The sequence below is a fragment of the Pan troglodytes genome, chromosome 13 (assembly GCF_028858775.2).
Source record: "Pan troglodytes isolate AG18354 chromosome 13, NHGRI_mPanTro3-v2.0_pri, whole genome shotgun sequence".
In the NCBI taxonomy this organism is placed as follows: domain Eukaryota; kingdom Metazoa; phylum Chordata; class Mammalia; order Primates; family Hominidae; genus Pan; species Pan troglodytes.
In genome coordinates, this window is record NC_072411.2 from 140253405 (window position 1) to 140279105 (window position 25701).

A 25701-nucleotide genomic window follows, 5' to 3' on the forward strand; every position below is an offset into this window, starting at 1 on the left:
AGGCTGGTCTTGAACTCCTGGGCTCAAGTGATCCTCCTGCCTTGGCCTCCCAAAGTGCTTACAGGCATGAGCCACTGCACCTGGCCAATTTCATGTCTTTTAAGGAAGCTAAGGGAAGAAAGAGCAAGTATATGTTTATAGATTTTGCTTGAGTAATCTTCTTAGTTGCCTTTTCACATTATCTTCATTTGTTCCATGGATCTGAATTATCATCTGGTGTCCTTTCCTTAATAGACAATTCTGCTCCCTCCCACCTCCTTTGTGCTATTATGAAATATTGTGTGTTATAGCCCTAACAAAATAATTATATACATGTTATTTTATACAGTTGCTTTTAAATCAGTTAAGAGAAGCAATATACAGTTACACTGCCCTTTTTTTCCTTTACTTTTTTGAGACGGAATCTCTTTTGCTGATTGCGAGATAGTTTCTCTGTCTTTGGCTTTCAACATTTTCATTATCATGTGTCTGGGAGTGAATGTCTTTGTGTTTTATCCCACCCGGAATTCACTGAGCCTCTTAGATATGTAGATTAGTGTTTTCCATTACATTTGAGATGTTTTCAGCCATTATTTTTCAGAGACATTTTTCTGCCCCTTTCTCTTGCTCCTGCCCTTCTGCTACTCCTGTTTTCCCTATTTGGTGCCTTATGGTGTCCCACATTTCTCTGAGGCTCTGTTTATCTTTCTCATGTTTTTCCTGTCTTATATTTGGATTTCATAATCTCTGTAAATCTACCTTCATGTTGACTAAATGTATTTTCTGCCAGTTCCAATATACTCTGGAGCCCCTCCAGTGAATTCTTCATATCGGTTGTACTTTCGAACTCCAGGATTTCCTTTTGGTTCTTTTTCATAATTTCTCTCTCGTTTATCTTGAGGACTCTCTATTTGATGAGCCATTGTCATCATACTTTTCTTTATCTCTTTAAGTACAGTCATAGGCAGTTTTTATCGCTTACCTTTTTTCCTGCTTTTCCACACACTGAAGATACCAGTTAGAATTTTTTTAGTTTTCCTGTTCCTGGGATTGCTTCTGTGTGATCTAGAATCAGTCATTTACCTGTTCATCCTGGTTTTTCCTCAGGCTTGGGGATCCTGGATTGTTCCTGTGGATGGATGAAGCATTTCGTTGTTTGATGTAGGGGCTAGGGATGGCTCATCTCCAGTTCTCAATGCGTTTCCCCAGGAGGTGTCTCCCAGGAAAGGAAGGCCCACGGTGGGCTCTGCATAAGGTGGTGGCAGCAGAGCCTGGCAAGCCGGGTGGACCCCCCCCCACTTTTCTCGTGACTTCCCTGGACGGAGCTGCCTTTGCTTTGCTCCTCTGAGTTCCCTAGCAGATGCCTCAAGCTCCTCCCCCTTTTCTAGATCCTTCCCCCATCCTGGGAGCCCACCTTGTGCCCGCCCTCTCTGGGCGTGTGGTGCTGTCTCAGTCTGAGGCCAGCACCTCTGCCGCTGACTTGGTGTACGGGAGCAGGGCGTGCTCAGACATTGGGAAGCTGACCTCTGCCGGCCTCGGTAGCTGGCCCGTGCCCTGCGCTTCCCGCTGTCCGCCCTGAACTTGGGTGGCCACTGGATACTTTCAGATTGGCCTTTAAGTGTTCTTTTCCCTGTTAATCTAATGCCATCATCTTGCTACATTTTAGGGACTCCTCAAAATTCCTAGTCCACATACCCCCTCCCACCCCCTTTTATTTGAGACAGTGTGTTACTGTGTCACCCAGGCTGGAGTGCAGTGGTGTGATCTTCCTATGTTGCCCAGGCTGGTCTTGAACCCCTGGGCTCAAGCAGTCCACCCACCTCGGCCTCCCAAAGTGAGCCACTGCGCCTGGCCAGATACCCTTTGTTGGTGTTGTTTTGATTTGATTCTTAGTCGGAGAAGTAGCTGTTTTCTCTTTCATTTCAGTAGGATCCTGAGTGGGCAGTGGATACATTTGTTTTTCACCATTTTAAACTCAAAGCACTAAAGCTAAACAATGTAGTCCCCTCTGCTCGTTTTCCATCTGCAGTAGTGAGACTCTCAGTGCCCGGGGCAGTCAGCGCCTGGCGCGTAGGAGCGGCTTCATCAGCAGTGGCTCGGTGCCGAATGCATGGCAGTGAAGTGCTGTGCGCTAGGACCCTCCCCAAAAGCAAGAGCCTGCATCCCTGTTGCCGCTTCCTCTTCCGTCTCTGTAGAAGCAGAAAGGCACACAGCTTCCACGACACAGATTCACTCACTGCAGCCGCGTTAAAGACACGTTCACACTGAAGCACCTGACGGTGACTCTGGGCCAGTGATGATGGGCGGCTTATATTCTTCTTTATAGTCTTCTGAACTTGGACAACAATTTACTTTTATAGTTGTAGAAAACTGTTCAGCTCTGTTGGAACGCAGTTGTGAGAGGAATCAATTTGTGCAGCTCAGTTCGGTACTCATGTTTGTTTCCCAGCAGCCACCTTTGTCCCGGTGTCCAAGGTGAGCGGGCAGGCAGAGGTGGATGACATCCTCACGGCAGTCCGCCCGACCACACGCCTCGTGACCATCATGCTGGCCAACAATGAGACTGGCATTGTCATGGTGAGTCGGCCTTTGTTTCTCTTTAAGGAGAGCTCATGGGGAAGAACAGCGGCTTAGACTCATGGCGTTTCAGGTTTCCCAGCTCTGGCCTCTCCCGTTTCTCTGTTCACTTTGATAACATTTGGCCTGCGCTCACTACTCCTGATTTCTGTCATTCAGTTTTCATCAGATCGGAGCAACATACTCAACTGTTTCCTTTCCCTGTCAGCCTGTCCCTGAAATCAGTCAGCGCATTAAAGCCCTGAACCAGGAACGGGTGGCAGCTGGGCTGCCTCCCATCCTCGTGCACACAGATGCTGCACAGGCCTTGGGGAAGCAGCGCGTGGATGTGGAGGACCTGGGCGTGGACTTCCTTACAATCGTGGGGCACAAGGTACGTCTGCAGAGGCTTCCTGCCTCTGTGGGCAGAGCCTGCTGCACAGGTGGCTGTTTACTCCTCGGTCCGTAAGCCTCACTGCCCACCGTGAGCCAGGCCTTGGGGGCACTGCGAGGAGCAACATGGGGTCCCTGTCCTCAGGAGCTTTAAGAGGGGAGCCCCACATGGCCAGCATGCCGGGACGAATGCCATGGCAGGGATGATGGGGGTTCCCAGCCCACATGGGGCAGGGTGGGGGCGGTAGACCAAGCTAGGGGAGGAGTCGTCGAGATCTCAGGGAGAGTAAGGCAGGGGGTTCGGCCAGGCAGCGAGTGTCTCTGCAGCGGACAGAGCATATGCAGAGGGTGTGGGGTGGAAGATGTAGGGACAGGAAATCGTTGCTTTCTCTAATGTGATTTCAGATGTGGCTCCCCAGCAAAAACTTTGCAGCTATCTTTAAGGTGGGAGTATGGGGAAAATAGTTAACAGTGAAGACCCTTCTGAAAATTTTGCACATCTTTCTGGCAGTTTACCAGGGCCCGAGATATTTTTAGTACTCAATTTTGAAGCACAGTCCTCAGCTGGTTTCCAAAGGAGTGTCTATGCTGGCCTGACACTGGCACTCCAGAGTTCTGCATTGTGTCAGTTGGAAACATGGAATCATTTGCAGGAAAAGCCCTGGCCAACCGCTGGTTCCAACCCCTCTCTATTTATGCATTCTCTTTCTTTTTTTTTTTTTTTAACCTGTGATTCATATGATTTGAGATCCTTTTACAAATTCTATCACATGATGCGCAGGGGAGAGCTGCCTGCCACAGGGCTGAGCACGAGAGTCTAGCACCTGCGCTGCCTCCTAGGTTGGGGTTCCACCCTGCCCCGAAGGCCTTTGTGACTCTGCGTGTCAAAAGGGGTGGCACTCAGAGGCTCCACAAGGAAGCAGCAGGACTATGCATTGCAGAGCATTTCTCCTGTGTGCCCCTAAGCACTTAGCATGTATACAGAGTAGGTCCTTGGAAAGTTCTTGTTGAATAAATGACCAACTTTTCCTTCCAGTTTTATGGTCCCAGGATTGGCGCACTTTATATACGAGGACTTGGTGAATTTACCCCTCTCTACCCTATGCTATTTGGAGGTGGACAAGAACGGAATTTCAGGCCAGGGTAAGGCAGAAAGTTAACAAAGTCTCTGACCTACTGACCGTGTCATTTGTAGAGCAGTGACGTTGTAAAGAAACATGGCGCTGTTTCTTGGTCTCATGGAGGCTCTGTAGCATGTCCACACTGCTGCTGTGTCAGAACTGGCTCCGATTGATTTTACACTGAGGGCTCACAGGACCTGCAGTCTCTTTGGGAATGATTGAAAGCAATGAAGGAAATCTCTGTTTCTTTTAACTGCTCCAATGCATCCAATTCCCCTTGTAATTTTGGCCCAGCCCACTGAAGAGAACTGTTGGACCCTTCATGGCTGAGGCCTGCTGCTGTTTTAACTTCGGGGATCAGCAGGACCACACAGAAGCACTGGTCTCCTTTCTGATAGCTCCTGTGTCCCCTCTATGTATAGTGACGTGTTAACTGGGAAATTAGTTGTTGCCCCCACCACACCTTTTGTTAGAAACTACTTAACAAGAGAGAGAAACAGGAACAGCATGGTGGTGAGTTCCTGGGTTTTATTTTCACCTTGTGTATCCCACACTTAGTGCTGAAGAAGCCGGCAAACCTGATATGCTAGTAAGGGCAGACACAAAAATGCCCCAGCCAAAGCCTGTCCTGTCTAGCCAGTGGACCAGGAAAGGAATGGCCTAGCAAGACAGAAAACTTTGAGACAACACTTGCTTTACTCCAGCCAGATGCTACAGGGGAAATTGTGCTGCCACGCCTATCCACACCTGCAAAGATGGAGTGGGAAACCCAGACTTCCACCAATACAGGCTGTAACAAGGTATCCCACACCACCACCGGGTGTGTCAAGAAGGCCAGGTAGAGAACCGGGACTTAGGCACCCCCACCATGGTGTCAGTAGAGACCATATCGGGATCTTGGACCCACACCTGTCAGTCACAGGGAGCGTCCTCCCATTGGGTGTCAACATCAGCCAAGTAAAAAATCTAGACGTTGGCCAGGCACAGGCTCATGCCTGTAATCCCAGCACTTTGGGAGGCTGAGGTGGGCAGATCACTTGGGGTCAGGAGTTTGAGAGCAGCCTGGCCAAGATGGTAAAACCTTATCTCTACTAAAAATATAAAAATTAGCCAGGTGTGGTGGCGCACGCCTGTAATCCCAGCTACTTGGGAAGCTGAGGCAGGAGAATTGCTTAAACCCGGGAGGCTGAGGTTGCAGTGATCCGAGATGGCACCACTGCACTTCAGTCTGGGTGACAGAACGAGACTCTGTCTCAAAAAAAAAAAAAAAAAAAAAAGCCCAGCACGGTGGCTCACTCCTGTAATCCCAGCACTTTGGGAGGCTGAGGCGGGTGGATCACAAGGTCAGGAGATCGAGACCATCCTGGCTAATATGGTGAAACCCCATCTCTACTAAAAGTACGAAAAATTAGCCAGGCATGGTGGTGTGTTCCTGTAATCCCAGCTACTCGGGAGGCTAAGGCAGGAGAATCATTTGAACCTGGGAGGCGGAGGTTGCACTGAGTCGAGATCGCACCACTGCATTCCAGCCTGGGTGACAGAGAGAGACTCCATCTCAAAAAAAAAATAAAAAAGAAACCTAGACTTCTACTTCCACTTGGCAGTAATGAGTGGCATACCCCTTCTCCTGCCAGCACAACGTCAGAAAATGGCAGCCCAAACAGAAAGATTGAATAAGATCCAGGTTCTCATAAAGTAAGGCAAAAATGTCCAGGTTTCAAGTGAAAATCATTCATCATACCAAGAACTAGAAAGATTTCAAATTGAATGAACAATAATAATCAATATATGCCTGCACTAAGATGATGATGTTAAAATTATCTAACAAATATTTTACAGCAGACACAGTAAAAATGCTTCAATGAGAAATTGTGAACACACTTGAAACAAGTGAAACAAAGTGTCAGCAAAGAGAAGGACAACATAAAAGAAGAACCAAATGGAAATTGGAAATTGTAGAACTAAGAACAGCAGCAGCCAAATATAAAGCTCAGTGGATGGGCTTAATAGAAAAATAAGAGGACAGAGAAAGAAATCTATGAGCTGAAAGACAGAACAATAGAAATCCAGACCACAGAGAAGAAATAGAGAGGGTCTTCGGCTGGGTGCTGTGGCTCACACCTGTAATCCCAGCACTTTGGGAGGCCGAGGTGAGCGGATCACGAGGTCAGGAGATCGAGACCATCCTGGCTAACACGGTGAAACCCCATCTCTACTGAAAAAAATATATATACAAAAAATTAGCCGGGCTTGGTGGCACACGCCTATAGTCCCAGCTACCCGGGAGGCTGAGGCAGGAGAATCCCTTGAACCTAGGAGGCAGAGGTTGCAGTGAGCCGAGATGGTGCCACTCCAGCCTGGGCAACAGAGCGGGACTCTGTCTCAAAAAAATAAAAAGAATGGGGTTTAAAATAGAGCTTCAGGGACCTATGAGATGATAACAAATGATATGACATTCGTTTCATTGAAATCCCTGAAACAGAGAAAGATGACAGCCTGAAAAAGTACTTGAAGAAATAATGGCTAAAAAATTCCTGAATTTGGCAAGAGACATAAACATACAGAATCAAGAAACTGAGTAAACCCCAAATAGCATAAACGCAAAGAAATCTATGCCAGAGACATATGATTAGACTTCTAAAAATGAAAGACAGAATTCTCTAAAGCAGTCAGAGAAAGATGACACTTCACCAGTACGGGAAAAAGAATTTGGATGACTGAATTTCTCATCAGAAACCAGAAAGACCAGAAGAAAGGGACACAATTATTTTTCTTCAAGTGCTCAGAGAAAACCGTCAAGCTAGAATCCTGTACCCAGTGAATATATCTTTCAGGAATGAAGAAGTAATCAAAACATTCTCAGATGAAGGAAAACTAAGAATTTATCACCAAATACATAGGCTTTCCTTCTTCTTTAGAGTTTTCTGAATTACGTTTGATAGCAGAAGCAAAAATCTTAGCAATATCTGATGTGGTTCAAAATGTACATAAAGGACATATTTAAGATAATTATAGAAAGGCAAAGGTAAAGGAACATAAAAGGAGATGAGGTCTGTGCTTCACTGGAACTGGCAAAGTGACAACAACACAGGCTGACACGGTGGCTCACACCTATAATCCCCCTGCTTTGGGAGGCCAAGGCAGGAGGATTGCTTGAGGACAGGAGTTCCCAGCCTGGGCAACATAGCAAGATCTCATCTCTAAAAAATTTTTTTAATTAGCCGACATGGCAGTGCGTGCCTGTAGTCCCAGCTACTCAGGAGGCTGAGGGGGAAGGATCACTCGAGCCCAGAAGTTCGAGGCTGCAGTGAGCTATGATCACGCCATTGCACTCCAGCCTGGGCAACAGAGCAAGACCCTGTCTCTTTTAAAAAAAAAAAAAAAAAAAAAGACAATATTGGCCAGGCACGGTGGCTCACGCCTGTTATCCCAGCACTTTGGGAGGCCAAGGCCGGTGGATCACCTGAGGTCAGGAGTTTGAGACCAGCCTGACCAACATTGAGAAACCCCATCTCTACTAAAAATACAAAATGAGCCGGGTGTGGTGGCGCATGCCTATAATCCCAGCTACTCGGGAGGCTGAGGCAGGAGAATCGCTTGAACCCGGGAGGCAGAGGTTGTGGTGACCCGAGATCGCACCACTGCACGCCAGCCTGGGCAACAAGAGCAAAACTCCGTCTGAAAAAAAAAAAAAAAAAGACAACATTAGCTGGGCGTGGTGGCTCACGTTTCTAATCCTAGCACTTTGGGAGGTCAAGGCAGGTAGATTGCTTGAGGCCAGGAGTTCAAGACCAGCCTGAGCAACATGGTGAAATCCTGTTTCTACAAAAAAAAAAAAAAAAAAAAAAAAATGGCTGGATGTGGTGGCACGGGCCTGTAGTCTCAGCTATGTGGGAGGCTGAGATAGATGGTAGGATTGCTTGAGCCCAGGACAGACCTCTAGCAAGACTGACCAAAAAAACAGAGAAGTTATAACATCAGGAATGAAACAAGGAGTACCACTCCAGGCCCTGCAGCCATCAAAAGGATAATGAGGGAATGCCACAAACAGCTCTACACATAGGAAGTTGACAACTTAGATGAAACTGACCACTTCCTCAAAAAACACAAACTACCACAACTCACTTGATATAAAATAGATCATTTGAATAGCTCTATAACCATTAGGAAATTGAACTTACAGCTTTAAAACTCCCCAAAGAGAAGTCTTCAGGCCCGGTGGTTTCATTAGAGAATTCTATCAAAGAATTCTTTGTTTAAAGAAGAATTAACATTTCTATACAGTCTCTTCCAGAAAATAAAGAGGAAGGACAACTTCCCAGTTCATTTTATGAAGCTAGTATTATCCTGACACTAAAACCAGATAAAGACAGTACCAAAAAATCCTTTACAGACCAACATCCTCATGAATTTTGATGCAAAAAATATTTAACAAAATGTTTACAAATAGAATTCAGCAATACATAGAAAGAATTATACACTGCTGGGTGTGGTGGTTCACGCGTGTAATCCCAGCATTTTGGGAGGCTGAGGCAGGGGATCAGGATCACTTGAGCCCAGGAGTTCAAGACCAGGCTGGGCAACATAGTGAGACCCCTCTACAAAAAATAAAAAAATTAACTGGGCATGGTGGTACATGCCTATAATCCCAGCTACTCAGGAGGCTGAGATAGGAGGATTGCTTGAGTGAGCATGGGAGGTCAAGGCTGCATGAGCTATGATTACACCACTGCACTCCAGTTTGGGTGACAAAGTGAGACTCTGTCTCAAAAAAATAAAGAATGATACACTGTGACCAAGTGGCATTTATTCCACAGATGCAAGGCTGGTTCAATATTCAAAATGCGATCTAGAGCCGGGAGTGGTAGCTCATGCCTGCAATCCCACAACTTTGGGAGGCCAAGGCGGGTAAATCACTTGAAGTCAGGAGTTCGGGCCCAGCCTGGCCAACATGGTGAAATCTCGTCTCTATTACAAATACAAAAATTAGCCAGGTGTGGTGGCAGACGCTTGTAATCCCAGCTACTTGGAAGGCTGAGGCACAAGAATCGCTTGAACCTGGGTAACAGAGTTTGCGTGAGCTGAGATGGCAGCACCACACTTCAGCCTAGGCAACAGAGTAAGACTCTATCTCAAAAAAAGAAAAGAAAAGAAAAGAAAAAATGCAATCAAGGCAGGTCACAGTGGCTCATGCCTGTAATCTCCCAGTACTTTGGGATGCCAAGGCGAGAGGATCACTTGAGGCCAGGAGTTCAAGGCCAGCCTAGGTGAACTGCGAGACCCAGCTCTACAAAAATAAAAAAATTCAATCAATGTAATCTACCATATTAACAAGCTAATGAATAAAGAAGATAACATGATCATATTTGATGCAGCAGAAGCATTTGACAAAATTCAACCATTCATGTTAAAAACTCAGAATAATAGGATTAGTGGGGAACTTCTCAACTTGAAAAAGAACATCTACATAAAACCTGCAGCTGACATCATACTTAGTGGTGAAAGCCTGAATGTTTTACTCCTGTGGCTGGGGGAACAAAGCAGGGATGTCCACTGTCACCACACTTATCCAGCATAGTGCTGGAAGTTCCGGTCAGCGTAGTAAGGCAAGAAAAGGAAGCAAAAGGCATATAGATCAGAATGGAAGAGGTAAAATTGTTTCTAATCAGATCACACGATTGTCTATAAAGAAAATCCCAAGGAATGTACAAGAAAACTCCTAGAACTAATAAGTGAGTATAGCAAGGTTGCAGGACACAAGATAAACATGCAAAAATTTACCTTATTTTTATATAGTGGTAATGAACAGGTGGACAGTAACATTAAAAACATAATACCATTTACAATGAAACAAAATTACTCAGATATAAACTAGCAAAATATAAAGGACTTATACGCTGAAAATAATATAATGTGGATGAGAAGAAGATCTAAGCAGAGACACATGCCATGTTCATAGATTGGAAGATTCTACATACCAAAGATGTCAAAGATGGATATACAAGCCTAACAATTTCTATCAAAATCTCAGCAAGTAGATCAATGGAGGAGAATAGACCCAAACAGAAATAGGCCCATATGAGTTACGGGTGCAGATACAACCGCAGGAGACGCAAATCAGTTCAGCAGATGAAAGTTAGCCTTTCAACAGATCGTGCCAAGGCAGTTAGACATCCATAGGCAAAAGATGAACCTTGACCCAAGTCTTACACCAAGCTTGTCCAACCTGCGGCCTGCAGGCTGCATGCGGCCCAGGACAGGTTTGAATGTAGCCCAACACAAATGCATAAACTTTCTTAAAACATTGATTTTTTTTTTTTGCGATTTTTTTTTTTTTTAAAGCTCATCAGCTATCATTAGTGTATTTTATATGTGGCCCAAGACAATTCTTCCAGTGTGGCCTAGGGAAGCCAAAGCATTAGACACCCCTGTCTTACACCTCATAAAATAGTGTCTCAAAATAGATCTTGAAATTAAATGTAAAACATAAAGCAATAAAACCGTTTAAAAATAGAAAATCTTCAAGTTCTAGGACTAGGCAAAGAGTATAGACTTGACACCAAAAGCATCCATAAAAGGAAAAATTGATAAATTAGACTTCATCAGAATTTAAAGCTTTTGCTCTGGGAAGGACCGTATTAAGAGGATGGGAAGATAAGCTAAATCTAGGAAAAAATATTTTCAAATGACATATCTGACAAAGAAATGGTATCTAGAATATATCAAGAACTCGCAAAACTCAACAGCAAAAATAATATTAAAAATTCAATCAGAAAATAGGGAAAAAATATAAACAGACATTTCACCAAAGAGGAGACCCAGGTAATAAGCACAGGAAAAGATGTTCAACAGCATTAGTTATTGGGGAAATGCAAGTTAAAACCACCAGATATCACTAACACCTATCAGAATGGCTAAAATAAGAATAGAGACACCACCAAATGCTGGTGAGGGTGCAGAGAAAATATCTATTGGTAAACAAGCAATAGCCAAGTCCAGAGGTTTAAGAAAACTTTGTTCAGGCAAACTTAAGAAATTAATGGGCCGGGCGCAGTGGCTTACACCTGTGATCCCAGCACTTTGGGAGGCCGAGGCGGCTGGATCACGAGGTCAGGAGTTCGAGACCAGCCTGACCAACATGGTGAAACCCTGTCTTTACAAAAATTAGCTGGGCATGGCGGCACATGCCTGTAATCCCAGATACTCAGGAAGCTGAGGCAGGAGAATCACTTGAACCCGGGAGGTGGAGGTTGCAGTGAGTCGAGATCCACTGCACTCCAGCCTGGGCAACAGAACGAGACCCCATCTCAAAAAAAATTAAGAAATTAATTATTACTTTTTTTTTCCTGAAAATAGGGTAATGAGTTCTGTTTTTCGGTTTGTTAGGTCAGAGTGTGCAAGCCATTGTCTTTAGGGGTCTCTTGCCCATCTCCTGTGTGTGCGCACACCCACACGTGCTTGCACACATACACACACACACACACACACACACACCCCTCTTGTTTGCTGATGCCTGAAATGTTGAGAACAAAGGGTTCTCCCCTGTTCCATACTATACTGGTTTGGCAGTGAGGACTAAAGAGAGCTGTGCCTTGGGGCCTGCAGGAGGCAGAGTGCTTGCTTTGGGTAGGAAAAGGGTCCAGATAGAACTGTCACAGTGAACACCCAACACATCACCCACAGTGGGCCTCGTTGACCTTCACTGGGCCAGGGCAAGTGAAAACTTGGCAGGGGAGGTTTCTGGGGCCTGCAGCTGCCATTGAGATAGCCACATGGCGCGTGCTTAGGAAAGATGTAGCGTGAGTTTGATTTTATTTTAACACAATGACTTTCATGGAGACAGGATTCCTTCCTGAGACATTTGTTTATTCTTGCTTAATCCCTTGTTTCTTACAGGACAGAGAACACCCCAATGATTGCCGGCCTTGGGAAGGTGAGCCCTGGTGAGCTTGAGGAGATGAGTTGATTGCTTTGTCATCAGTGTCCCCAGCGGCTCTAGTAGGAATCTGGGGCTTTAGGGAGATCATATTCGTGATCTCATAAGCGGACTGACAAGAAAAAGCCTGGAATCTGATTTATCAACCTGGAGAGCTGTACTTTTTCAGATCTGTGGATTAGTGGCACTTGTTTAGCATTTAAAAGGGAAAAACTCCTTGTCTCTGTCTCTTCTGACATGAGAAACAGTGATACTGTTACAGCAGAGGTGAAGTGTCAAGCTGCAGGTTCACCATTCCCAAAGGCGTCGGCAGCCCCCGCACCATTGACGTTCTGTCCCCGATTGGTCTGTGGGGTGGTCAATCCAGCACCTGCCGCCAGCCCTCCACTGGGGCCTGTCCTGCTTCTGCGACAGTAACCAGGCTCAGGTTTTGCTGTGCGAAGGCAGAGGTACTGGTCACACCTCGGCGTCTGCAGGCTGCTCCCTCACTGTGCGGCCTCTGGTCAAAGGCCACCACCTTCAAGCAACCCTCCATGAACCACAGCTACATTGGTCCCCCCATGTCCCCTGCTGTCACTCTCTATCCCTGACACTGCTTTATTTCCCCTATCTGATGTTTCTCTGTAGTGTGTTCAGATGTATGCCCCACCTTCTGCTTCCCCGAGAGCAGGGGCTTGGCCATGTCGGCCTCAGTATCCCCAGTACAGAGAAAGCGCTTGGCGCCCAGGAGGCCGGGCCTTGGGAAGAGTATGAATGGATTCCCTGTTACTTAGAATATTCAAAATTATATTATTAACAGTGATAACTATGGCTACATTTACTAGAAGGAAGAGTGTGTGTTTGTTTGAGATGGAATCTCACTCTGTCACCCAGGCTGGAGTGCAGTGGCACGACCTTGGCTCACTGCAGCCTCCATCTCCCGGGTTCAAGAGATTCTCCCACTTCAGTCTCCAAGTAGCTGGAACTACAGGCATGCGCCACCATGCCTGGCTAATTTTTGTATTTTTAGTAGAGACAGGGTTTCACCATGTTGTCCAGCTGGTCTCGAACTCCTAACCTCAGGTGATCCACCCGCCTTGGCCTCCCAAAGTGCTGGGATTACAGGCATGAGCCACCACGCCCAGCCGGAAGAGTGTGTTTTAAGTGGAGTCCAGTACCTGCTCGTATTGACCTGAGTGATGAAGTAGTGGTGCCATCCACAGGCTTTGAAATACCCAGGGTTCAAATCCTGGCTTGAAGCTTCACTCACCGTGTGCCTTGGGTCAGGTCGCTGGAACTCCCTGAGTCCTGGCTGCCAGATGGGAATCACGGTAACAGCTTCCTAGGTAGAGCTTCAGCTCACAGTGCTGGAAGCCCCCCAGCCCCTGACCTTCTCCGTGCTCCTGCAGCTGCATCTGCACCTGTAATGGCACAAGTGCCACAGCTGGGTCCCAGCCACAGCACCACACCCCCACTGGTTCTTCAGCTTCGCCCAGCCCAGACCCCAATGCCACCAGCGCTCTAGACAGTCCCCCTCCGCCACCCAGCCTAGACTCCATCCTGCACACGCCCTCCCCAGCATGCTTTCCCTCACCCATTCCTTTCTGCCTTGGTTGCGTGCTGGCAGCCCTGCACCTGAGCCCTTGTGGGTCCGTCTGTCTGTCCTGTCACTGTGATGCTAGCTTGTGCTCCTGCCTTTAAACTTGACATCTCAGCTAGGCCCTGGCCCATGTCCTGAGAGATCCATTCCTCTGAGTTCAAAACCTGTCCCGACTGCTCTCCAACCCTCTTCCCACCCTGGGCACCTCTTGCTATCCAGGTTCTCACCTCTGAAGTCCGGGGGATGCCCTCAGTCCCTCCTTGTCATCGTCCCCCCTTGTCATCGTCCCCTGCCTCCCATGCAGCACCTTCCTGTCTGTCTGGATTCCAGAATACACTCACTACCGGCCTCATGTCCATTTTCATGGCCACCAACCCTAGACCAAGGGTCTGGATGCCTGCCATGGCCTCCTGGGGGCCTGCTGCTGCCATTTTCCACACGGCCACAGAATGACCAACAGACAGGCCAGTCAGACCATCGCATCCCTCCCTCAGCCTCACTGCGTCTGCCCCGTGGCCGGGCCTGCAGGGCCTGTCGATCTGTCCCTGCGCCTTTACCCCCTCCACACTCTCCACCCGCCACGCCAGGCCCCTCTGTTCTAGAGACAGAATGCCTGTCTGTCACCACCCCACCTTGGGCCTGCGAGGTCCCTTCACAGCGCCAACTGGTGGGTAGGAGTCTGTTCCCCTCTTCCCCTGCTTTTGTCCGTCTGCCTCTCTGGGATGCTGGCTCCTCGAGGGAGCCCTTTCAGGGCTGCTTTGCTGAGGCATCTCCAGTGCCTGGTGCTGTCAGGAGGTACCTGGTGAAGTCAGTTTCTGGGGCACTTCCACACCCTCCAAATGGCAGCACTCAAAAAATATGGTCTGTCTGTGACTGTCAGGAGAATGAGCAGTTTCAGGAAATGCCACCTGTACCGTTGAAAGCTTTTTGGCCCTCCTTTATTTTGCAAGAATTGTGCATCCACTTGTTGTGTGTCTGCCCCCAGGCCGCGGAGCTGGTGACCCAGAACTGCGAGGCTTATGAGGCCCACATGAGGGACGTCCGCGACTACCTGGAAGAGAGGCTGGAAGTGAGCGCAGCGTGGGGTGGGCACCAGGAGGGGGAGGGTGCGTGGGGCAGGTGCCCAGAGAGGGGGGGTGTGGTGCTCCCGGACCCCAGGACCTGTGGGGATTGCAGCGTAGCCTGGAACTCAGCAGGATGCAGTGAGGGAAGAAAGAACAGTGGCGGAAAGTACATTGGGATCTGAAACCCCGAAAGCAGGACCCTAGGCCAGGGGCATGATCTTTTTCAGAGACACAGGATCAAATATGCAGAGGTGGTATACTTCATGGTTTATGTGGAAGGTTCATATGTTTCTGAATATTTGGTTTTTCTCCTAATTAACTTTGCTTTCCATAGTCCGTCCCCGTAACTATTCTGGGTAGATGCTGATTGAAAAGTATGCACCTGCTGAGGTTGTGTTTCTGGAAAAGTCTAAATTTCAAACAGTTGCTGGTGGTGGTGTCTTTGAAGCTGTCACCAAATATTTCACTTATTTTCTTCAGGCTGAATTCGGTCAGAAGAGAATCCATCTGAATAGCCAGTTTCCAGGCACCCAGCGGCTTCCCAACACCTGCAACTTTTCCATCCGGGGACCCCGGCTTCAAGGTGATGGCCCCTCACCCTGGTCTTGCTGAGTGTGAGCACAGCTCCCTCGGTGCGTGGATTCTGGTCCGAGCCAGTGACTCCCACTTGCCCTGCCCTGAGCATGACACAGCTCAGGCTGTCAGAGGGCCTTGCTGGGGTTGCCAAGAGCAGGCTCGGGTGGCTGTGCTGTGGTCCACAGGGCTCTCGCCGCCGGCCCCTCCTCTCCCTGACGTGGCTCATTTTGCTGCTGCTGGGATGTGGACTGTGGCAAACTCTCATGTCTGGCATTAGCACCACCCCAAAAGCCGTCAGGGAAGGAAGCAACATTAAATTCTAGACATTTGTCTATTTTGTTGGCAGTTTTAATTAAATATTTGAGTAAGGGAAAGGGGAGGCGATCAGTTTTAAAAACTGGCAGAGGCTGGGCACAGTGGCTCGTGCCTGTAATCCTAGCACTTTTGGAGGCTGAGGCAGGCTGATCACAAGGTCAAGAGATTGAGTCCAGCCTGGCCAACATGGAGAAACCCCATCTCTACCAAAAACTACAAAAAATTAGCCAGGCATAGTGGTGTGCACCTGTAGTCCCAGCTACTTGGGAGGCTGAGGCAGGAGAATTGCTTGAACCTGGAGGTTGCAGTGAGCCATAATTGAGCCACTGCACTCCAGCTTGGGTGACAGAGTGAGTGAGACTCTGTCTCAAACAAACAAAAAACAACAAAAATAACTGGCAGAGTAAGGATCAAGTGCAAATCTGGATTTCCTGCAACATCTGCCTCGGCTAGGAGCAGTTAGGATCACCCCCGTCCCAGATGCACCTAAAACCTGGTCTGCCCTGACTCCCTGAGAGTGGAAGTCCAGGTGATTGACCAGCCGCATGTCATTTGGGAGGAGGTTATAGTGGCCCTGAGATCACGATGAGCTGCATCTGTAAACAAGTTCTTGACTTCTTAGAAGATGAAAGTGTTGCTTCTTCTTCCTGGATCACGCAGAGAAACCCAGCAGTCGTGTTTGGCCCATGAAGAAGAGCCCGTGGGTAACTGTCATGATGGCTGCATTCATGAGAACCTGGGCTGAAATGCGTTCTTGTGGGCAGTGAAGCCTGGGTCTCCTTGACCGTCTCAAATTCCTCACCATGGAAAGGAGAGTTCTCTGTCAACGTTCCCCTTGTTCTGGGGTCAGACTTTGTGTTCAGTGACAACCTGTGTTACTTTAAATGAGACAGAGGTTCTCATTTTATTTATTTATTTTTTGATTCAGGGTCTCACTCTGTCGTCACCCAGGCTGGAGTGCTGTGGCGCAATCACAGCCCACTGTAGCCCTGACCTTCTGGGTTCAAGTGATCCTCCTGCCTCAGCCTCCCTAGTAGCTGGGACTACAGGCATGCACCACCACACCTGGATAACTTTTTTTTTTTTTTTGAGATGGAGTTTCACTCTTATTGCCCAGGCTTGAGTACAGTGGTATGATCTCGGCTCACCACAACCTCCGCCTCCCGGGTTCAAGTGATTCTCCTGCCTCAGCCTCCAGAGTAGCTGGGATTACAGGTGCCTGCCACCACGCTGGGCTAATTTTTGTATTTTAAGTAGACACGGGGTGTTGCCATGTTGGCAAGGCTGGTCTCGAACTCCTGACCTCAGGTGATCCACCCGCCTTGGCCCCCCAAAGTGCTGGGATTACAGGCATGAGCCACTATGCCCGGCCTTGGCTAATTTTTAAAAAATATTTTGTAGAGATAGGGTTTCCCTGTGTTGCCCAGGCTGGTCTCAAACTCCTGGCTCAAGCAGTCCTTCTACCTTGGCCTCCCCAAGTGCTGGGATTACAGGTGTAAGCCACTGCACCTGGCTGAAATTCTCATGTTAATTACATCAGCAGTCATTAATGGCTGTGCTTGTGAAAGAAGAGGGAAATGCCTTCTGGCTTAATAGAACTCCCACGTGTCTCTACCATCCAGAACACAGGTGGAGACGTGATATTGCCGGGGCTGCCAGCTTGTAAGGAAGGAGCGGGTCAGGACACCAGGTGTCTTAGCAGGCAGTTGATTACAAATGCGATTTTCAAGGCCAGCTTTGTGAGGCAGAATAGTGTCTGCGTTTGTGCAGCCAAGGGAGAAAGGAAGCGTTTTCTTTGGCTCCTGCTGTGAGATCTCTCCCCAGCTGCCAGAATGGCCGGCGCTGGAATTCCACCAGGTGGCACAGAGGGAGGGAAGCAGCCTGCACCCAGCAGGACCCCGGGAAGGGACAGAAGGGCAGCCTGGCTGGAGCCCCATCTCAGGGGCATGTGCTCTGTCTCCGCAGGCCACGTGGTGCTTGCGCAGTGCCGAGTGCTGATAGCCAGTGTGGGGGCCGCGTGCCACTCGGACCACGGGGACCAGTAAGTGCTCTTCACAAACACAGTCCAGGGCATAGGGGTCCTCCGGGCACTGGGTGTGGTGGGCAGGCGGCAGGATCCGGCCACTGGGCCGCACTCTGGCTGGTGAAGGACAGCCCTGTCTGGGCCCTAGGAGGGGCAGAGGGAGGGCTTCCTGGAAGAAGTGACTTCCAAGCTGCCATCTGAAGGACTAGGACTTGTGCGGGAGAAGAGGGCTTCTCGTGCTCAGTTCTGAAGGCGGAGGGGGGGCAGGGCCTGGAGGGCCAGCGTGGCCGGGGCTGGGGAGGGCTGGGGTGGGGATGGCCCGAGTGTCAGTGCTTACTTAAACCTCACGGAAGTGGGAGCCCTGAGGGCCATGGTGTGAGCAGACTCAGGTGTCAGATCAGCCATCTGCAAGATGCAGCAGAGATTCTCAGATAGCAGGGCCCGGGTGAGCGGGTGGGCTGCCTGGCGGAGACTGTGGGGTAGAGGGCGTGGGGTACCCGAGCAGCGGCCTGCTGGCAGCAGGGGAGAAGCGGTTCTGGGTCTGGCCTGCTGAAAACGTGAGGCCCCTGTGGGAGGTCGGAGTGGACGCAGGAGGAACACTCAGGGCTCTGGGGAGAGAGCGGAACTGTAGCCAGCAGCACGTGGCCATCAAGGTCAGGGCAGAGGGATTGTGCAGGAGCACCTGGAGCGAGACAGTGGTGGGCCTGGCTCCAGGGAAAAGGAGGGGCAGGATGGGGCCCTTTGTTGGGGGGACAGTGCCCTACTGCAGGAGGGGCAGGGGAGGAAAGGGACCCGGGTGTGATGAGGGCAGGCCCCTTGACAGAGCCCACATCTCGAGCCTCCAACAGCCCTGCTTCAGGATGTCCCCACGCAGTCATCTGTTCATGGCTAGATACTGACTGGGTCCCTAGTGTCTGCAAAGCCCCATGCCAGGTGCCATGAAGTTACCAAGTGGCTCAGGTGGGCCGCATGGGTAAGGCACTGTCTGTGTCGGCATCCGTGTTCTCCAGGACCTCAGACCCCTCAAGGACAGGAGAGCCCCTGGCCCCAGAGCTCAGTGCGAGAGGGAGGCAGTGTCACCTGGGAGTGCCAAGTGCAAGAGAACTCTGCAGGGAGAACGGGGGCGACTTTGAGCCGCACCTTGATGTGGGTGGTCTTAGGGGTGTGCTTGGTCTGGGAGTTTAGCAGGAGGTGGATGCCAGGCGGGGCAGGCGCGCATCCGGGTGGGCAGAGCCCCACTAGGGGAGTGGTCCAGAGCAGGGGGGGCTGTGTCTCTTCCATGTGCCCTCAGCAGCAGCTGCAGCTCGGTCTCGCCCTCCCCAGGCCGTCCCCAGTGCTGCTGAGCTACGGTGTCCCCTTCGACGTGGCCAGGAACGCGCTCCGGCTCAGCGTGGGCCGCAGCACCACCAGGGCCGAGGTGGACCTCGTCGTGCAGGACCTGAAGCAGGCCGTGGCGCAGCTGGAGGACCAGGCCTAGCGCTGGGGCCGCCTTCCCCACCCCGCTTCTAGGAAGCCCGTGGCAGGGCACAGGGTTGTCCCTCCAGTTCCCTCCTGAGGGCTGTGCCAGGATGACTGTCTCATGCCCCCTCTGCATTTTGTCCTGGAGTGCCTGCGAGTGTGCACCCCCAGTTTCCTTCCCTGGACCCCTGCAGAGCTCACAGGGCCCAGGACACCAACGCCGCATAGGACCGCCCACATAGGAACGCCCACATAGGAACGCCCACATAGAACCGTCCTCCAGTGGTGAAGCGGAAACACTTCAGCTTTATCCACCCTCCCCACTGTGAACTGGGCAAGCCTGTTGTGAGTGCCCTTTCCTGGAAGGTGTTTTTATCTGGAAGATAGAATCCAAGTATTTATAACTCATTGTCAGCCAAATGCTATCATGAACGTAGGAAACTTGATTTTTTTGTTTTGATCATGGCCTCTACATGCACCTTTCCAGAGTGGTCTCTTCTCAGGCCCTTTTTAGTCCCTTTCCAAAGCTGCCCCCACCACCCTGCTCCTCTGGCCTCAGTGCGCAGTGGCCCCCAGCCTCGGCCAGGCCTGCTCTGCTCAGCGCCCACCGCCCACCACCCCTCCTGCTTCCCCGAGCCTGACCCTGTTCCGCCCACTGGCAATCAGGGCTGCGCCCTTCCCCATCCACGGTCCCCAGGCCTTCCTGTCTTGTCCCTTTTGATCATTAACTCAGGGTTTCAGCTCCAACCTCGCTGAGTTGGTGCAGCTCCGGGTCATTCCTGGGGTGGGAATCGGATCATCCCTGACTCAGCTTTTACCTTAATTTTATTTGCAGAGGATTCTTTTCTCAAAATGCTCTGGCATTTGGACACACATCACATGTCGGTATTTGCATAGGAGTCATTTTCAGTGGAATAACATTTTTAATGTGTGGTTTTACGGTTCAAGGAACTACATGATGATTTTGAGGAAACACTTGCCAGAAACTAAATTAACGAATAAAAGATTTTAGTGCCCGACTTGGGGATCCTGTGGTTTCTCTAGTGGGCGCTGCACTTGGGCACAAAGTCATCTGACAGAGCCTGTCGGGGGGAAGCCAGGGGTGCAGCAGCCCCCAGGTCACCATTGTGTGATGATGCGTTAGCCCAGAAATCCAGCTTGAGGCTGCGTCTCCGGAAGCCCCTACAAATGTAATGGGTCCCCCATCTGCAGCTTCCCATTGCTGCCAGGAAGAGGCTGTGGTGGTCCTGACTTCCCTAAAGAAGAACTATGGATTGTCCAGAACAATCTGGAAAGGGGTTAAATGTACTTGGGCCCTTGGGGCTGCAGCCCAGAGACTCGGTCCGTGTAGTTGGAGAGGGGGCCGAGGCAGGGGCTGACACCTTCTCGCCCCAGAGGCCTGGACACACCCAAGTCAGGGTCCTGAGCCCATTGCAGGCCCTGTGGAGCCACTGTGTCCCCAGAGATTCCTAGGAGCCTCCAGGGCCGAGGGCCGGGACCCAGAGGCGGGGCGCTCAGCTCTGTGGGTGTCAACACAGCCAAACATGTAGACCTACTGGGCACCCTTTACTTCAGACACACTGTGGTGGCGGCTGGGGGTCTGCCCTTCTGTGAGAGTTGGGGGAACCGTCTCCCAGGCCACTCGGGGCTCCTGTGAGAAGCTCAGTGGCGCGTGTCCTCAGCCCTCGCTCCGCAGATGAAGAGGCGGGTTCCTGCCATCTGGACAGATCTGAGCAGCCTCAGGGCCAGCCTCCTTTCTCTGCTGGCCATACCCAGCCCTGACCTAGCCTGGTGTGGGCCTTTCCCTGTGCCCTGTACTCCATCCTCCCAGCTCCAGGCACCTGGCACCCTCACACTGTGGGAGTGGCTTGGGCAGGTCCTCAAGGCCTGTCCCCCCACCCGACCCCGCCCCACCGCCTCCCATCTGCCCTGTGGCAGCTTATCGGGTAACCAGAGCCGGCAGCTTCATCCACGTCTGAAACAGGAAGCCCCGGCCTGTGCATGAGTCGCCACTGAGAGCCCGGGCCAGAGGATGGAGGAGCAGCGGGCACTCGTGGCCGCCAAGGATGGGGATGTGGCGACATTGGAGCGGCTGCTGGAGGCTGGCGCCCTGGGCCTGGGCATCACCGATGCTCTGGGGGCCGGCCTGGTTCACCACGCCACCCGGGCTGGCCACCTGGACTGCGTCAAGTTCTTGGTGCAGCGGGCCCAGCTGCCCGGCAACCAGCGGGCCCACAATGGGGCCACCCCAGCGCATGACGCCGCTGCCACGGGCAGCCTGGCCGAGCTGTGCTGGCTGGTCCGCGAGGGGGGCTGCGGTCTGCAGGTGAGCGGGGATGGGGCAGCCTGGCTCCACCAAGCTGGCTGGGGTGGAACCAGGGAGGTGTGAGCCACGGAGGCTCAGAGTACCGGCCACCCCGGGCTCCACGGCCCTGGGCCCTTTGTTTCTCTTGGGGACTCAGTCAGTGGTTACCGTCTCTGCCCCACGCCTCTCAGAGCACAAAGGCTTGAGAGCCAAGAACACCTCCTAAATTTTCTTATCACCTTCCCTGCCAGGAAGCTGGGCGTTGCCAGTGGGGGTCTTGCCAGATATCAGGACCCCTGTCTCTGATCAGGCCTGGTCCACAGGGCCTGCCTCCCAAAGGGTCTAGAAAGGGATCCTTACAGAAGCACTGTGGGAACTTGGGCTTGAGAGCTGGGAGCCTAGCCCTGGGGGACGGGAGTGAGGGCTGCTGATGGTGATCCGTCTTGTCCGGATCATTTCTACTGGGACCCCCTCCCCTATCCTGCCTGCCCAGTCCCCTTTGTGCAGGCAAGGCCCTTAGGGCTGTCGCTCAGCCCTGTGGAGCTTTCAGGGCTGAGGGTGAGCAGGACTGACCGGCCTTAGAACGCCGCCCAGAGGTCAGAGTTGGGGTGGGGGCCGTTGGGGCCTGCTTAGACTGCGGAGCGGGAAGGTTCCCCTGCATCCTGTTCCTGTCGGCCCTTCCGCCAAACCCAAGGGCAGCAGGCGGGAGCTGTGCCTGCCTGGGGATCCATTCTGACAGGGCCCTTGGAGAAGGCCCAGGTCTGCCGGACCCCTGACACCTGTGGTGGGAACGCTCCCTGGCCCCGGGACCCTGTGGCCAGCGGGAGGGCACTGGGGCAGGGGACCAGCCAGAGGTAGGTGTCCTGGGAAGCCTTTCTGACCATGAGCAGAGTGGGCAGGTGTCTGCGGGCACCCGACTGAGTGGGAAAGGGCCTTCTCCACACTGGGGACGGGCCCAGGAGAGGGCAGGGTTGCCAGAGGTGGCCTCCCAAGACCTGGACCTGAGTCCTGGCCCTCCTCTCACCTCAGTCCCAGCAGGGAGCACCTCCCTCCATGTTGCAGGCAGAAACGGAGGGAAGGAGGAAGGAGCTGGAAGCCCCTTCGCTGGGTTGCAGGCAGTGTGAGCCCTCGCCCAGGGCCCACCTCCGGCAGCTGGCTCTGACCTCACGGCCTACCCCCCACTCACTGACCTACTCGGGGCTTGGTAGGACCAAGATGCCTCGGGCGTCTCCCCGCTGCACCTGGCCGCCCGTTTTGGACACCCAGTGCTGGTGGAGTGGCTGCTCCACGAGGGCCACTCGGCCACGCTAGAGACCCGGGAGGGAGCCCGGCCGCTGCACCACGCCGCCGTCAGTGGGGACCTGACCTGCCTCAAGCTCCTGACAGCCGCGCATGGCAGGTAAGGAGCCCGAAGTCCCGCTTGGGGGGGCAGCCTGGGGCGAGCTGGCCAAGGGGAGGCTGCACCATGGAGGGCCAAGAGGACAGGCTGGTGGCCTTTGAGGTGAATCCTGCAGGCGGGCATGCTGTCACTGTGGGGGTGAGCTGGCAGGAGCCGAGGGCAATGAGGCCTCTACCCACAGGCCAGGCAGTGGCAGTGCCATGCCAGGGCCCAAGGGGACACAGGCCAGTGCTTCAGCTTGGAGAGTGGCTGGGGGCGGTGACGATGGCAAGATGCTGCTGTGATGCCCAGGGCAGCTCTGGCCCCACCTGGGGGCATCTCGGGACCTAAAACAGCTGGGGACGTGGGCAGCTGGCAGCCTGTGAGGGCACCCTCCCATCACCTGACAGGAGTGGGGACTGTCTAGTGGACTTGGGGACACAGAGGCTGGAGCTGCCTCTGCACTGCCCCACCCCTGTGCTGGGACCCCTAGAGCCGGGCGCTGGCCTCATCGTCTCTGGGGCTCTGTGCCCCCTGCTGGAATTAGTGGATGGGCAACGAGGAAGGACCAGGGTCAGGACAGCCAGTGAGGCAGATGGCCTCCCTCCCCACTGGAAGCTCCTCCAGTCCTCGCCCTGCTTACAGAGGCCACTGTTGTCATAGGAACGGGCCCTCTGCCTCCTACTGTCCTGGCTGAGGGCGAACCTTCCTGTCCCCCAGGGACCCACCTACCTCTGACCACGGCTCTTCTCTTTTCGAGGCAGCATCTCATTTTCCTGTCGCTGCCCCAGAGGCCTCAGTCCCCCACACCCCCTTAGCTCCAGGACAAGCCCCGACAGCTTGCTTGTGGAATCGGGTTCTCATTCCCGGGTGTTCCCATCCTGGACTGCTTGGCAAAGGCCTTTGGGATTCGCTTCTGTGGCTTTTCCCCAGAGCGTCCACACCACCCTCAGCCTTGGCTGGCCACAGTCTCTCTCAGACCCACACGGCTTTTAAAGAAGTTTCCACCATTGAAAACTGGGAGACTTGGGCCGAGCACAGTGGCTCATGCCTGTAATCCCAGCATCTTGGGAGGCTGGGGCTGGAGGATTGCTTGAGCCCAGGAATTCAAGACTGGCCTGGGCAATGTAGCGAGACCTCCATCTCTACAAAAAAATTTATTTAAAAATTAGCCAGGCATGGTGGTGACTGCCTGTAGTCCCAGCAACTCAGGAGGCTGAGGTGGGAGGATCACTTGAGTCTGGGAGGCGGAGGTTGCAGTAAGCTGGGATTGTGCCACTGCACTCCAGCCTGGGCGATAGAGCAAGACCATGTCTAAAAAAAGAGAAGAAAACCAGGAGGCTTCATGTTAATATGCACACACACACACGCACACACGCACACACAAATGGGAAGGTCCTGTACCCCCGGCCTAGTTCCCGCCTGGCATTGACCAGCAGCAGCCGAGAGGTGGCTGCCCCTGGCCAGACCATGCCCCCTCCAGTTGCCCCCGACCCACTGGCTGCATCATGGCCTGCTCCCAGCCACCGCACTGGACACCACCTGTTCCAACCCTGGATGCAGTCAAGGACACCTGGCAGAGTCTGGTGAAAGCACGGATCCTCCCCTGAGAAGGGCACCAAGGCATACTGGCAGCCCTTTGGGGCACATTCCATGAGGTAGTGGACCCTCAGGCTCTGCAGGTGCAGGGGACGATCCCTGTGTGGTCCAAGGCCAGGAAGCAGCCACCAAGGTCCTGTGTCCCCCTTGCTAGGAGCAGGGGAGAGGCTGCTAGGGGGCTGGTACTGGGGGACTTTGTGAGGGGAGGGGGATTCAAACCCAGGTGCAAGTCCCTGGACAAATCAGCTCCCAGCCTCTGTTTCCCCTCTGCCAGCTGAGGCCTGTGACTGGACTCTCCTCTGGAGTGGACACTGAGTTGCTCAGATTCGTCTGTCAGAAGTGGGGAGCAGGTGTGGGGGTGCTCGTGAGATCCCTTCATTACTCCTCAGCTTCCCCTCCTGAGAGGGGAAGGGCCCGGAGGTGGAGGGTCTGGGACAGGGTGGCGTGGTCAGCAGGCTTGGCGGGAAAGCAGGCACGAGCCCGAGAGTTGACCCTCCCCGGTGACTTTGGCCCTGCCTCCACGCCGCCACTGTGACCCCAGCCCAGCCAGTGCAACCCTCAGCTCCACAGCTACCAGGCACCCAGCGCCACCTGCCACAGGGCACAGGGCAGAGGGAAACCCTAAGGGAGTCGGGGGTCAATCCTGGGCCTCCACTGGGACAACTGAGAACCTGGAAGCCAAGACTGTGACCCCTCAGGTCTAAGAATATGCGTGTTTCAGACCTGGACCCAGGAGTCCCCAGAAAAGGACAGGATAGGAGAGTGGGGTTGCACAGCCACCTGGGGGAGCAACCTGGAGGGGGGAACCCCGCAGCAGCAGCTGGAAAGCATGTGGGAAACTCAGTCATCACGGGCAGGGCCAGGGGGCAGCGGTGAAGTCCAAGCAGCCGAGGGATGGGCTCAGCCATGGGCAGGGACTGGGCCTCCAAACCCTCCCTTCCCTGCAGCAGCGTGAACCAGCGGACACGCAGTGGTGCCTCCCCACTCTACCTGGCCTGCCAGGAGGGCCACCTGCACCTGGCCCAGTTCCTGGTGAAGGACTGTGGCGCTGACGTGCACCTTCGTGCTCTCGACGGCATGAGCGCCCTGCACGCTGCCGCTGCCCGCGGCCACTACTCCCTTGTCGTCTGGCTGGTAAGTGGGTGCCAGAGGTGGGAAGGGGACATCCAGGGAGTGTGGGCCCTCCAGCAAGCAGAGCCTGGAGCCTGGATGGGGGCTCCAGAGGGAACTGAGGACACGCAGGGCTGTTGGGGCATCTGATGAGCTGGTCCATGACTCCCGAGAATCTGCAGCTCCGGCCAGGCTGGGCCCCGGAAGTTTTGACCACCTGTAGTGCACTCTGCTCTGTGGGGTCGTGCCACGGCTCCCCTGGGGCTCTCCTAGTCCCTCTCTCCCTGGAAGTCCTGGTAGGCCTCCCAG

At 52.6% G+C, this 25701-nt stretch overlaps 2 protein-coding genes across 12 annotated transcripts in view; both read left to right on the plus strand.

The window, feature by feature from the left end:
• Positions 1 to 20019, plus strand: part of SCLY (selenocysteine lyase) — a 53356-nt gene extending 33337 nt beyond the window's left edge. For all 11 annotated transcript variants that reach the window (XM_054678820.2, XM_016949350.4, XM_016949353.4 and 8 more), the window contains 8 exon segments: positions 2429 to 2556; positions 2765 to 2929; positions 3965 to 4071; positions 11946 to 11982; positions 14550 to 14633; positions 15109 to 15211; positions 17485 to 17560; positions 18866 to 20019. In XM_054678820.2, coding sequence (XP_054534795.1) covers positions 2429 to 2556; positions 2765 to 2929; positions 3965 to 4071; positions 11946 to 11982; positions 14550 to 14633; positions 15109 to 15211; positions 17485 to 17560; positions 18866 to 19019 — 854 coding nt within the window. In that variant the 3' untranslated portion in view covers positions 19020 to 20019.
• A 911-nt stretch (positions 20020 to 20930) lies between these two features.
• Positions 20931 to 25701, plus strand: part of ESPNL (espin like) — a 33355-nt gene continuing 28584 nt past the window's right edge. The window contains exons 1-3 of the mRNA XM_016950815.4: positions 20931 to 21326; positions 22514 to 22704; positions 25230 to 25416. Coding sequence (XP_016806304.2) covers positions 21033 to 21326; positions 22514 to 22704; positions 25230 to 25416 — 672 coding nt within the window. The 5' untranslated portion in view covers positions 20931 to 21032. The remainder of the gene's footprint in view (positions 21327 to 22513; positions 22705 to 25229; positions 25417 to 25701) is intronic.